This window comes from Nomascus leucogenys, chromosome 7b, assembly GCF_006542625.1.
Source record: "Nomascus leucogenys isolate Asia chromosome 7b, Asia_NLE_v1, whole genome shotgun sequence".
NCBI lineage: Eukaryota > Metazoa > Chordata > Mammalia > Primates > Hylobatidae > Nomascus > Nomascus leucogenys.
In genome coordinates, this window is record NC_044387.1 from 107,048,901 (window position 1) to 107,063,255 (window position 14,355).

The following is a 14,355-nucleotide window of genomic DNA, read 5'->3' on the forward strand; positions in this document are numbered from 1 at the left end:
GGCCCTCTACGCTGAGCCATTAGAGAAAAGGTGATACGAAGAACAAAGAAGGGCTAAGCGGTACGAATTGTAAATTCCCCTGGGTCGATGACTATGGAGTTAAAGAAGAGTTCTGAGTCACTTGGAGCGCCTCCTGCTCGGGCGCTGGGATGGCACTGCAGGCGCTCAGCAGTGGGAGCCGCGGCACCTGCAGCCTGGGCAGCGGAAGAGCACCAAACCCAGCTCTGCTCCCGTGTGAGGGATGCTGCTCAATTCCAACACTGACTGCAGTGTCTGACAATATTACCTGAATCAAGAGAGAAGAAAATAAAAAAATACCTGGGGAGCTTCCCCCGAAATGTATACACGTGCGCCATTTTAAAGACGGCAACATTACGGAGCCTACCTCCAGCAGGTGACGGACTGCAAACGCCTCCATTCTGGCAAGGGTTGCTGGCGCAGTCTTCCGCCGCCGTCAGGAAGCAGCCTGGAGACACATCCACCGACTCTTCGATGTGTGCGTAGCTTCTGGGTTTGCTGTTTAAAGGGAGCTCCTGCCCATTCAAATAAATGGAGTCCATACAACCCCTGAAACCATTACCAACTTGAGGACTTCGTCCGTGCCTTGTTCCCTGCTGACGGATGTGGCCGCCGAAAAACACATAGTTATCCAGGTTCAGCGTTTTCAGAGTCCCTGGGGCTGTGCCCGACGCAGTATGAACTTGGTCTAGAACCAAACGAGCATAGTTTCCGTTCACTTCCAGGGACACTGCGTGCCACCGCCCATCATTGACCTGAATGCTCTGAACAGAGACAATTCCAGGGCCACTTCCACAGTCAAACTTGTACTGCAGCCTTCCATGATGAATCTAGGAGAAAAAGAGTGACGGTTCACATTAGTCTCATAGAACCTTCAATGAGAGTGCCTGATCACAAATCTACAGGAGAGGGGTTAGGGAGTGAGGGGAGAAGCTAGGCCTTGCATTTAAGTACTACAGAGCACAGATTCATCTGTCCACCGTACAAATCATTAAAATGCGTCTTTTAGGAATATCAAGTTATAATGCACCTCCACAAAGCATCATGGAAGCGAATAATTGACCACTAACTGAACACATAAGCATTAGGTAATATCAAAAGTCAAAACTGAATAATGTTTTTAAAAAAGGTGGGCAAGATACGTAACACCTGAAACACATGTAGGATGTCTCTATAAACAGTTTTTTTTTGGAGACAGAGTTTCGCTCTTGTCGCCCAGGCTGGAGTGCAGCGGTGTGATCTCAACTCACTGCAACCTCTGCCTCCCCTGGTCAAGTGATTCCTGTGCCTCAGCCTCCCGAGCAGCTGGAATTACAGGCGTCTGCCACCAAGTCTGGCTAATTTTTTGTATTTTTAGTAGAGAGCAGGTTTTGCCATGTTGGCCAGGCTGGTCTCGAACTCCTGACCTCAAGTGATCCACCTGCCTCAGCCTCCCAAAGTGCTGGGACTACAGGCGTAAGCCACCACACCCAGCCAACATTATTAAAGTGTAGTATCACCTAGAGTTTGAATGTTAACTGTCACGTGGACCTAAATTTCTATGTCACGGCAGAGCAAAAAGAGCTCTTCATTCCACAAAGTCTAAAACTTGGATAGGCATCAATGAACTACTTAAATGTGGAATTCAACCATTTCACTTACTTTACTATCTGTGCAAATTAACAATCTGAATATAAAATGAAATTTATGGTTTGAAAGTCACCACTGAGATGCAACACTGCAGAGAAACATACCTCCAAGATGCTATAGTCAGTTCCTCGAGCATACATGACGACTGCATGCATGGAATACGTTCTGAGCCTCATGGTCAGTTTCATCTCTAATTTGTTTTCATTTTCCGTCAGACGATATTTCACATAGCTGTTTCCAGTCAGTGTCATAGACGAACTCCCTGTGAATCACAAAGAGGAAAAAATAAACCAGAACCAAGTTTAAGCATATTTTTTAAAGTATGACTCCCCTGCACCCCTCGAGACTGATTTAGGGTTTTATTTAAGATGATACCATTTTAATATCCAATTCTGTGGGAAAACGTCTATTTGCTTAATGAAAAGCCCAGCATGACTGGCTCTCTGTTTGGAAAGAATAAATTTGACGACCACATCACAGAGAAATGAATTCTAAAGTAATGAAAGATTAAATATAAAAATGTTCAGTATAAAATTATTAGGAGAAAATTTCAGAAAATAGTTATACATAGCCTCAAGGTGATTTAAGAAACCTTCTCAAGCAAAATAAAACAATCCCCATTCCCCAAAGAAGATGCAAATGTCATCAAACTCCAGAGATGGCAACTGTTACATAACATTATGTAGAACTGACTAAATAACAATTGAATTTCAAAATGACAAGAGGCATACCTAACAAATCAAAAGATAATATAAATATAAATGATATAAAGTCAAGAGGTAATTGCAACATTGTAAATGTTAATACTCCTAATACACAAATAACTCTACACATCGGTACTAAGAAACAAATAACCCAGAACATCAAACAACATGAACAGGTAGGCCACAGCAGAGGCAATACTGATAGGAAAAGAACAAATGAGACAAAAACTTTTAAAGTAGCCAGAGAAATGCAAATTATGATAATTAGATATCATTTCACACCCATCAAACAGATGGTGGGGAATTCGTTTTATAATTGAAAATGTTCAGTTATATCAAGAGAATGGAGAGTGAAATCTTCATACATAACTGGAAGAAATAAAAATTAATACGACTTTTTGGAAAACTAATATAGTGACACAAAAAAATTTAAAATGTCATTGATCTTTGAGATAGCAAATTCTAGTTTTATAATCTACACACTGTATAGAAATGAACGCATCAGTATGTAAAGATACATGTATAAAGATTTCTTTATCTGAAAGATACAGAACTTGAAACTTTACACATAAGAACAATGTTGAGTAAGTACAGCCATGCTAGAAAATATTATCCAGCTATCAAAAAGAATCAGGTTTATAGGTGATGGCTTCGAACGATACGAAAGGCGCTCTTTACCATACTGCTAAGTGGAGGGAAAAGGCAGGAGGGAGAGAACTGTGTGAGATACGATCACTCTTGAGTTTCTAGGAAAATTAAACCGCTACATACGGCGCTGCGTTGTTAGCTACATGTTTATATAATCATTGAAGACACAGGAGAAGGAACACCAACTATGAATCAAGGGGTGTGCTGTAATAAGAGGAAGCAAAACTTACTACTGTCCTTCTTTATTCATCTCCACATCTGTCTTCTTACAATAAACATACTTTGCAATATTTTTAGACTCCAATAAAGAAGAAAATGGTAAGAAACAATAAAACTGATTTTTAAAAATAAAAGTATACCCAACCATTCAGCTCTCACCTGGGCACTGACCAAACCTGCCGCCGGGACAGACACAGGTGTGTTTCTCCTCCCGGGGATCAGACACACATTCGGATCCCTCAGGGCATGGATTATCTTCACAGCCATGGTGGACAGGTGGGCATTTTCCCTCTTCATTCAAAGATAAGAGGGGAGAAAGGGAAAAGATAATTAACAGGCATTTCAAGAACATCACCTTTCATGTATAGCCAACAAAGGCTTCCAAGGCCGTCTGAAACAATCTGTGACACCGACTTTCATACACTCATGTGCAGTACCTTTGCAGAGACACACCGCTGCCCTGTGGTGGCGGGGAGTCACAAAACTCAGTCTGGCTGTGCTGTGTGTTGACATCACACTTTCATCCACAGACACCTTTTCATCGCAGAACCTCCAGGGGCAGTCCAGTCCTGCGCAGAGTTTCTGGAATACATTCAGTATCCTAACTCCAATGATTTCCTCAATGTCAGTCACGGAAGAGTTAATCTTGTGCAGAAGTTGTTTTGTTGAAATCTGAGCACTACCTGATTTCTCTACAAAAAGTAAGACGTCCAGATGTGGGTGAGGTTCAGAGGACTGCAAACTAACAATCTGTATGTCGTTCCTCCTCACACCCAGGATGTTCCGTAAAGCTCGCTGGAAGTTGCGCCAGTAGTCGCCAACAAATTCTTCCGGAGTGAGGTTGGCAAAGCGGACCGCGATGGTGTGGTTCAACATCTCCTGTGTGACTTGTCTGATATGCACTGTGATGTCGGCCACCGTCGTGAACTTCCCATCTGTTACGCTGACGTTGAGAAGGTACTGCCCTATGTCTAGCTTTTTGTGTGCTATCAGCTTGCCCCCTGTGCTGGAAACAGAGAACAGGTTGTCCATCTGAGGGTCGAGACTGTAGGTGAGAGTATCATACACGTCCTGGTCTGTGGCATGGATCTTCCCAATGACGCCACCTGAGTACTCTTCTCCAGAAGCGGTGATGAAAATCTCTAGGGGCAAAATCGCAGGGGGATAGATGCTCTCCTCAATGACCCTAATGTCAACGTATGTCAAAGATGATAACTGAGGCTTTCCATTATCTGCCACCTACAAGAAAAGAAAAATAAAATCACCTTTGTCTATGGCACTGTTCGTAACTTCTTCAATAAAAACATTTCTATTACTCAAGTTCCCAAAAAATTACTAACTGGTAGATACCTATTTCTCCACACAAGAAACGTATCAAGGAAAAGGACAAATTTCTTTATAGCACTTCACTAGTTCACCCTGAAACCTAGCTCTGTCAATGACTATGACAAAATAAGCAATGAGCTCCTTCAAACACAACGGGATAAAAATGGAAGGTACGGCAAAAAACAAAGACAGCAATTCTACGAACGTTTGTTTTTGTATGAAACGTAAGCTGTTCACATAGAAGAGGGTAACCACGCCAAGCAGCTCTTCTCGATGAATCCACAACCAAATCATAAAGAAAGCCATTCATACCTTCACCTGCAGTAAGTAATGATCTTTCTCCTTCCTCTTGATGGCAGATGAAGTCAGGAGGACTCCTTGCTGGTTAACTTCAAACGCCTTCTCATCATTTCCAGTTACAATAGTAAAGAAGAAGGGTGGACCGTTATGGGAAGAATCCTCATCTGTTACTACCAGCTGCAGCACGCTGAAGCCCACCGGCTTATTTTCCTGCACAAGATTAGAAACAAAATTGAACAAAAATCCTGGAACACAGCCAAATCTATATGGGATGGATGCATGAGTTTTCTATAATATAAAATACATACAAAACAAAGCCTTACTGCTCTATCCGAAAGGAAGAGAAGAGAGGTGGAGATGGGAGTGTGGTGGTGAGGAGGGAACGGAGAAGGGGTGTAGCAAAAAGGGAAGAAAAAGGAGGCTGAGGAAAGAAACGTGATAAGAAAGGATGTGTGAGGAGGAGGAGGAAGGAAGCAGAAAGGAGGAGGAGTGGGGGACAGGAGGAAGAGCAGAGAGGAGTAGGAGTGCAGGAGAAGAGGAGGACTGGAGGAAAAAAGGAAGAGATGAGGCCAGGTGCGGTGGCTCACGCCTGTAATCCCAGCACTTTGTGAGGCTGAGGTGGGTGGATCACCTGAGGTCAGGAGTTCAAGACCAGCCTGGCCAACGTGGTGAAACCCCGTCTCTACTAAAAATACAAAAATTAACCGGGTGTGGTGGCGGGCGCCTGTAATCTCAGCTACTTGGGGCTGATGCAGGAGAATTGTTTGAAGCCGGGAGGTGGAGGTTGCAGTGAGCTGAGATCGTGCCATTGCACTCCAGCCTGGGCAACAAGAATTAAACTCCATCTCAGAAAAAAAAAAAAAAAAAAAAAAAAAGAGGAAGAGAGGAAGGAAGAGGAGGAGTGGGGAGGAGAAAGAGAAGAGGTTGACAAGAGGAGGAAAAGTGGAGGGGGAGGAGGAGGAGTAGTGAGGGGGAGGGGTGATGAGGAGGAGTGGTGACGAGGTGGAGGGAGGAGAAAGAGTGGAGACAGTGATATGGGGGGAAGTGGAGTACGGAGGAGGTGGGGGAAGGAGGTGGAGTAGGGAAGAGGTAGAGTGGGGAGGAGGAGGAGGAGGAAGAGGAGGAGTGGCAAGGAGGAAGAGGAGGAGGAAAAGAGGTGGAGGGAGGGGGAGGAATGGGGAGGAGTGGGAGGGAGGAGTGGGGAGGAGGAAGAGGAGGAGGAGGAATGGAGAAGAGGCGGAGGGAGGAGGTGTAGGGAGGAAGAAGAGTGAGGTGAAGAAAGTGGAGTAGAAGATGGGGCGGGAAGGAAGGATTGGGGGCTAGAAGAAGAGCAGGAGAGAAGAGGAACGTCAAGAGGGGGAGGAGAGGGCAGAGGAAAAGCACCAGCAGCAGCAGGTCTGATTAAGCAATAAACTCTTAGGAATCCTAGAACGGTGAGAACATCTCAAAAATCAAAGCACGGAAAGAAAAGAGATAAAAGCTTGGCTTTATCTTTAAAATGCTCATCTTTTAATATTGATAGAGACTTCCTTGAATTCTACATTTCCCATTTTGCTAAAAAGAAACCTTTGGATAAGAAAGCAAAGCAACAGAGGCCAATGGAAAAGCTCATTTCAAAGAACCCCAGGACCCCCTTGGCACTCGAAGCCCACCTGGATAATGACACTGTAGTTTCCCCTGGAGAAGACGGGCGCGTTGTCATTGACATCAGACACATCGATGTTCACAGTCGTCGTGTTGACTCTGGGTGGACTGCCATTATCAGAAGCTTGAACCGTGAGCGTGTAACCTGAAATCTTCTCAGGCAAAAGACAGAATGCACGTTCATTTTCACAAGGCCGACAGACAGAGCTCCAATGAGGAGTGTCCTCCTGAGAGTCCTGAAGGGCAGGTCCCAGTGAGCTGCCACTATCTGTTGCATCCTGCCTGTGCGCGATGCCCTAACCTCCTACAAATGAGTGCATGCAAGTAACACACATTTCCCAACAGCAAGAATTACCAATAATGATTAGATTCTCTGATGCCTCTCAAAAATGTACTTATTTTGTAAAAGTGTTTTATCTTGCAGTTCTATTAACAGAAATTAAGACATAAAAGTAATACAAATGATTAGGACAAAGTTAACATATCTCAAATGCTGTTGCTTCGGTAAAAGGGCAGCAGCCTTCCTTAGGGCCCCAAGTTTGCTCTCAGTGGACGTAGACAGACATGAGCTGCCTCCCGCACCTCAGTGCTGACTCATTTCCAACGCCTCAGGACACTCCAGATCACCCTCCCCCTCAATTTCACACTCGGATTATACTCAGCTGTCTAAATCCCTCAGGATTAGCTCGTCATGACCTCCTACAAAAGAAAGTAAGTCAAGTGAGATAGCTTCTTTTTCAGGGCAGTTCCCTGTAAAGCTCCGTCTTCTAGAATGAGTTGTGGGAGAAGCTGGAAAGCTGGCTAGATCCCAGAGTATGTTCTACAGAACGTTAGTCCTGCAAGACGGTGCAACGAAAAAGAATTCTGCTGGCACATTACTTTGGGAAATACCACAGGCTAGCTCCTTTGGTATCTCACAATGGACAGAAATATATTAAAGGATCTGGGTTCTTTTGTCAAAGATACTAAATTTATTCTGCTCCATAGTGGGGGCGATCCTAAGCATGCTTCCCAAATCCTTAGAAAGTCCCTTCTCAACATTCACACATCAAAAGAGAAATTAAAGAATTGAGACTTTAATGAGATATCTCATCACTATCTCCCCCCAAATTCCTTTAATCTTAGATATACCCATTATTCTTCTGAAATTTCATTCTTTGTCATCACCAGTGTCCTTCTCATTCCCAAATCGAAGGCTTCTTTTGGTTCTCCTTCACAGGCCTACCTCTCTGAGGTAGTTCCTGCTCAGCTTCCCTTCCTGGACATGAGTCTGCACAGATGGATGGATAGATGAGTGTTGGATGGATAGGTAACTGGCTAGATAGGTGGGTGGATAAATGGGTGAATGAACAACTATATAGATGGGTGAATGAATGGGTAAGTGGATACATGGGTGGGTGGGTGAGCAGATAGGTGACTACATAGATGGGTAGATGGATAACTAGATGGATGGGTGGGTGGGTGGATGGATGAATAACTAGATAGATGGATGGTGGGTGGATGGACACATAACTGGACAGATGGATGGGTGGGGTAGATGGATGGGTAAGTGAATAGATGTGTAGATGGGTGAGTGAAGAGATAACTAGATAGATCGGTGGGTGGATAGGTCGGTGGGTGGATGGATGGATGGGTAGGTGAATGGGTGGGTAGATGAGTGCGGAGATGCATGGGTGGATGGATAACTGGATGGATGAATAGATGGATGGATGGATAACTGGATAGATGAATGGATGGATGACTGGATAAATGGGTGGATGGATATTGGATAAGTGGGTGGGTGGATGTTCAGCCTTGCTGCCTCTCCTGATTTGTTCATATTTATCTCAATCCCTCATGTCACTTCTATCAACATCTCCAAGGGAAAGTACCGTATCTACAGTTAGGGCTTTCCAGTCTCTAAATCTGACTAAAATCTCCAAATACTGGCTGAGTAATTCTGCCTGAATATGCTATTTCCCTTTAAAAACCAGCATATCGAAAAACACATTCATTAGCCTCTCCCATCCCTTACACGTTTATACCTCATAACTTTTCTTTAATGGTACTACCCAGTCAAAGCAAGACCAAAAAATCAGGCTGCCTCTGACACCAATGCTTTCTACATGGAGCCATATCTAAGCTTTGTGGATTCTAATTTTTCCTTTGCAAATAGTTTCTTCATTTGGTCTTCACAGACACCAAAATCCACAGGTCTTCAAGTCCCTGATATAAAATAGTGTAGTATTTGCACATAACCTATACACATCCTCCCAAACACTTTAAGTCATCTCTAGATTATAGTACCTAATACAATATCAGTGCAATGTAGATGGTTGTTATACTGGGGGTGGGGGTTGTATTGTTGTTGTTGTTGTATTGTTATTTTTTATTGTTTTTCTTTTTCTGGAGGCAGGGTCTCACTATGTTGCCCAGGCTGGTCTTCCACTCCTGGGCTCAATGAATTCTCCCACCTGTGCCTCCTACATAGCTGAGACTATCGGAGGAGGCCACCACACCCAGCATTTTTTCTTTTCTAATACTTTTCGATCCATGGTGGGTTGACTTCACGAATGCAGAATCTGCAGATAGAGAGGAGTGACCCACCTTCCTCAGCTCACAAATGCTCAGACCCTAGGTGCCTGTGGCATCAGGTCCAAACCTCTGGTCCTGGTTTTCTATGTGGCCAATAACCTGTGTGTAAAATACCTTCCTATTTTATCTCACTCTATTTTCTTCGTGTGATTACTCCAATATAACTGGGTAAAGTCCCCTAAATATATTTCTTGGCTTCTATCTGCATGCCTGTGTCCATGCAATTCCTCACTGGAAATTCCCTTCTCTCAACCTCTATGATTTTCCAAACCTCTGCTTTTTATTTAAAAGCCAGCTTCTAGCTTTATGAAGTGTCTCAGAACACTGGAACCAACAGTAATTCGTTCCTGAATACAAAGCTTTATGATCCAAACTTCATCCTAGCATGGAACACATTTCTCACATTGAGATCTTCATAGTGTCACTGCTTTTCCGGTGTTTACATCTTGCCGTCAGTTCTTGAGGTGGTCAGTCCTGCTCACACTACGCCCAGCAGACAGGAGCACAAGGCATTTCTAGTTATTGATGTGGTGATCTGTAAACAATGTCAATCAACCTTTTTCACTTACCGTTTCCCGGTCAAGAAGTTTGGTCACTTTGACTTCTCCCCTGATGGGGTCAATTGTGAACGAGCTTCCCTGGTTGCCATCTATAATTGAGTAGTGGATGTGGCTGTTGGAAGGTCCATCAGCATCATCGGCCATAACCTAGAACACACCACACTCCTGTTTAGGCGACAGCTAAGAAGAGGCCTAAACCTATTACACAAAATTTGTGATATTAATAGCTTAGCTGTTTCTTTTTTTGTTTTTTTTTTTTTTCTTTTGAGACGGAGTCTCGCTCTGCTGCCCAGGCTGGAGTGCAGTGGCGCAATCTCGCTCACCGCAAGCTCCGCCTCCCGGGTTCCCGCCATTCTCCTGCCTCAGCCTCCCGAGCAGCTGGGACTACAGGCACCCGCCACCACGCCCGGCTAATTTTTTTTTTTTGTATTTTTAGTAGAGACGGGGTTAACTTAGCTGTTTTAACACAATTATTCATAACAAAGTCAGCAACTGGTTGGCCTAACAAAAGACACTTTCAAATCTCCAAAATATTTACAAAGGCCGCTATAAAAACTAGATTGACTTTACTAAAAACTTTTGCAAAGATCCAGAAGATACACAGTTTTCACTGTAATGGGGAAAAAATACACACCGTGATGACAGATTGCTCAAGGACGGCGTCTTCACTGATGACTGCTGTGTAGGTGTCTTGGCTGAACACAGGGGTATTATCGTTGATGTCTGTTACATTAATGTTCACAGTGGCAACGTCACTCAGTGAAGGCGTGCCTCCATCAGTGGCTTCTACTGTTAGGTAATACTCATGAGAGCTTTCATAATCCAGATTCTCAATGATAAATACGGCCCCTGAATAGAAATCAAAATTACTTCCAGCATTCTGCGATGCCACCACATTTTGCCACTATGACTGAAATAGATGAACGCTTTTGAGTGCATTTAGTTTTCACTTCAAAAGTTTACTTACCATTTATGTATGTTTCCTATTTTCTTAATTCAACAATTAAAAACCAGGAATCTGCCCATCCCTGGATCTTTATTTCTCTTAATTTCATGATATTCTTCATGATATTTAAATTGCTTTCTCAGTCGACACTACCTACATCCCTGCTGATTATAAAAACATGATGGTTGTATCATCCCTTCCATACCACAGCTCACTCGACTTCACTCTAGTTTAATCAACAAAATAAAAACATAAAAATTCTCCATTGTGTCCTTTAGTTTCATTTTCTGCCTCATCTCTTTAAAATATTTTCCTTCTCATATTTTTAAAATGGAGATTTATATCCTTTTAACTTCTAGATAACCCTTTATTTATATCCTCTCATTTTTAAAAATCTCTTTTTTAACAATTCCTTTTAACATCTTTCATATCATTCTAGTCCTAAGGAGCCCTAAAAATAATTTTATATTATAAATATAAATTTACATAATTTATATAAATATAAATTTGAACGGAGCAGCTTTTTACACTGTTTTAAGACTTAGGACTATTTTCGGCCACAGGTTAGCAAGATGATGAAGCATTCACGCGGCAGGAGTCAGCAGTTCCTATGCCTTTTGAGCTTGTTGGCAGTCTTTCCCTAAGTGTGATTCAAAGTACTCCAACTGCTACAGATAACTAGCACGATAACGAAGTCAACTTAATATATTATCAGAAGCCCACTACAGAAACTAAAAAAGACTAGAATTACTATTTCACTTGGGAAGTTACCATCCATGAGTCTGATTACATAAGGACCTCTACTATCCCCTATTCTTATCTTTACTAACTTGCTATACCTTACATCTCAACTAAATTAATAGAACACGATGCTTTGATTTTCTATTTTAAGTTAATTTGCTTGTATTTTATAATGAACATGCCCAAAATGTATTAAGTAGAACTATAATCTGAAATCTTTCAAACAACATTCAATCCCACTGTAAACAACTAAAAGAAAGCTTGATTTACCTTTTTTAGAACATCTACTGACAACACAGGGTCACTTAATATAAGGCAACGTGGTTAAGCAAATCTAGACTTTTTGGTGGAATGAAGGGTTTCCTCTCAGATACATGGTAGGTTACCTGTTTTAGAATCTATGCTGAATTTCCCATGTTCATTTCCACTTATTATTGAGTAGGTGATTTCTGCATTTGCTTCAATATCCCGACTTGCTGCATACACTTGAAGAACTTCAGTTCCAACAAGAATGTCCTCAGACACGGTGGCACCATATTCACGGTACTCAAACACAGGGGGGTTGTCATTTATGTCAAGAACTGATACGACCACAGTGCCAGTGGCAGTCAGCCTCCTTGGCAAGCCCTGGTCCACAGCTTTCAAAGAGAGGGTGTATACTGCCTGTAGTTCTCTGTCCAAAGGTTTTTCTAACTGAATAATTCCAGATAATTCGTTAATGGAGAACTGTCCATCAGCAGAGTCAATCAGTGAGTATAAAATCTTCCGATTTAATCCTATGAAGACATATAAACATGTCAAAAGATTTTAAACAAAAAAGTTAAACACTTTTTTTTTTTTTTTTTTTTTTTTGAGATGGAGTCTCCCTCTGTCGCCCAGGCTGGAGTGCAGTGGCATGATCTTGGCTCACTGCAACCTCTGTCCCCCAGGTTCAAGCAATTCTCCTGCCTCAGCCTCCCGAGTGGCTGGGGTTACAGACACGCTCTAATTTTTGTATTTTTATTAGAGACAGGGTTTCACCATGTTGGCCAGGCTGGTCTTGAACTCCTGACCTCGTGATCCACCCGCCTCAGCCTCCCAAAGTGCTGGGATCACAGGCGTGAGCCACCACACCCGGCCAACACATTTTTTTTTTAAAAAAACAAACAGGTAGAAAATTTTTTTTAGAAGGTAAATGCTAATATACATTATTTGCAAATTTGTATGACTATGATCTTTAAAAAGTAAACTTTTTTGATTAACAACTTACTCTGTTAAAACAAATGTAAATGTAATTTCATGGGAATCTGGCTTCTTAGACTATTTCATATAGGAGCCAATACTACAGTACCTCACAAACCTTTACAAATCAAATCTGTTTATCATTTAGCTTTGGTGACAAAGATCTGAAAAGCAACATTTTTGCTATTCTTCTGAAATTTCTCAGAATCACAGGATGAGTATCCCTAAACTGAAAATCTGAAATTTGAAATGCTCCAAAATCTATTAACTTTTTGAGTGCAGAACCGATGCTTTTAAAAAAAATGCTCACTGGAGCATTTAGGATTTCAGATTTTTGGAGTTGGGATACCCAACTGGTAAGTACATAATGCAAATATTCCAAAATCTGAAAAATACCCCAAAATCCAAAAATACTTCTAGTTACAACTATAATAAATAAGCAATACTCAACCTGTGGTATGACTGAAGAAGTTATTCTCTGCTATCAAATGCTGCAAATATACATTCTATAGTCCAATTTTCTCTAAAAAAATTTTGAAAGATTTGTAAACCTATAACAATAAAGCATTTGCTTCCGTCATGTTCCAATGATGCTAAAAGCTCTCTCTGTCACCAATGGTTTATTTACAAAATAACACATCACTAATTAATTCAATGGGATATGAAGATCAGTTAATATTCAGTAACCAGAATTTTAGATACCTCACAGCAGTAGGTTCACTGGGCACAACTTTGGAACTTTAAATATTCATTAAAAATTAATTAATTATTCTAAAGATTTCCTTCCACAACAAGGAAGGGCTATGGAACATGCATGAGGTGGAGTGAATGGCACAGGCTGAATCTGGGGTGTGTTTTGAAACAGAGGCTCCTAGGATCTCAGTGAGCAGCATCGGGCAAGGGCATCCCCAGGAGATACCTGCGTCGGCATCCGTGGCCTGCACTCTTGTCAGCAGCGTTCCGGGCTCTGTGTTTTCAAACACAGTGATGGCATAAGGATCGGCAGAGAATTCGGGGGCGCTATCGTTCACGTCTTCTAGCGTGAGCACAACACTGGCTTGGCAGAATCTTCCTCCTCCATCTGTGGCCCTGACGAGAAGATGATAAACAGCTTGCTCCTCACGATCAAGGGGGGTTGACGTTCTCAGTTCACCTACAACCAAAAACAAATGGACTCACTTGTAATTTAAGACGTGACCTGCAGTTGTACATCTTATTTCCTCCCCTTTTGTCTTTCAATTACTTAGTCTGAGTATTCACAGCCTTCCTCTTGAGACCAGTATTATCAGTGACAGATCCAACAGCTCCAAGAGGCGGTGAGCTCCAGGTCTCCAACCCTGCCAGGGGCTAGCTCTTTAAGTCCTGCAGGTCTGAACCCAGGGCCTCTCACCTTGTGTATAAGACTGCACAGGTGAAACAGCTACCTAATTTACCAAAATTTAAAAAATGTTTAAATTGACTCAAAAATTAGATTCACATGTTCACAATTAGTTCTTTAGGAAGAAAATAAAAAGGCTTAACAGGAAACTTAGTTGATTCCAATTTTACCAAAATACAAAAGGAAAACAACTCTATTTTAAAATAAATAAAATACCATAAATCATTTTGTTTAAGAAAATTCTAAATTATCCTAAGTGATAAATTTATGGTCACCAATTCAAGAAAAATACGCTATTTAAATAAAATGGATAAAAAGCAGAAAGCTTGAGTTATACTTTAACTTCTGAGGGTTGTTTTTTTTTAAACAAGTGGTATAAACGCCTTCTAAATTTTAAATCCTTGATTCAGTTAGGTGATATTCTTGCTGTTTTTAAAAAAATCTCAC

General features: G+C 41.9%; 1 protein-coding gene across 12 annotated transcripts in view; it reads right to left on the reverse strand.

Moving 5' to 3' along the window:
• FAT1 (FAT atypical cadherin 1) overlaps window positions 1–14,355 on the reverse strand; it is a 141,172-nt gene that overhangs the window by 12,595 nt on the left and 114,222 nt on the right. For all 12 annotated transcript variants that reach the window (XR_004031094.1, XR_004031096.1, XR_004031095.1 and 9 more), the window contains 10 exons: window positions 13,450–13,683; window positions 11,696–12,085; window positions 10,257–10,471; window positions 9,632–9,769; window positions 6,497–6,640; window positions 4,857–5,054; window positions 3,656–4,457; window positions 3,378–3,509; window positions 1,752–1,909; window positions 386–848 (listed from right to left, as the gene is read on the reverse strand). Coding sequence is in view for 9 of the 12 variants with exons in the window: in XM_030816422.1 (XP_030672282.1) it covers window positions 386–848; window positions 1,752–1,909; window positions 3,378–3,509; window positions 3,656–4,457; window positions 4,857–5,054; window positions 6,497–6,640; window positions 9,632–9,769; window positions 10,257–10,471; window positions 11,696–12,085; window positions 13,450–13,683 (2,874 nt within the window). In the remaining 3 variants the exon portion in view is untranslated. The remainder of the gene's footprint in view (window positions 1–385; window positions 849–1,751; window positions 1,910–3,377; window positions 3,510–3,655; window positions 4,458–4,856; window positions 5,055–6,496; window positions 6,641–9,631; window positions 9,770–10,256; window positions 10,472–11,695; window positions 12,086–13,449; window positions 13,684–14,355) is intronic.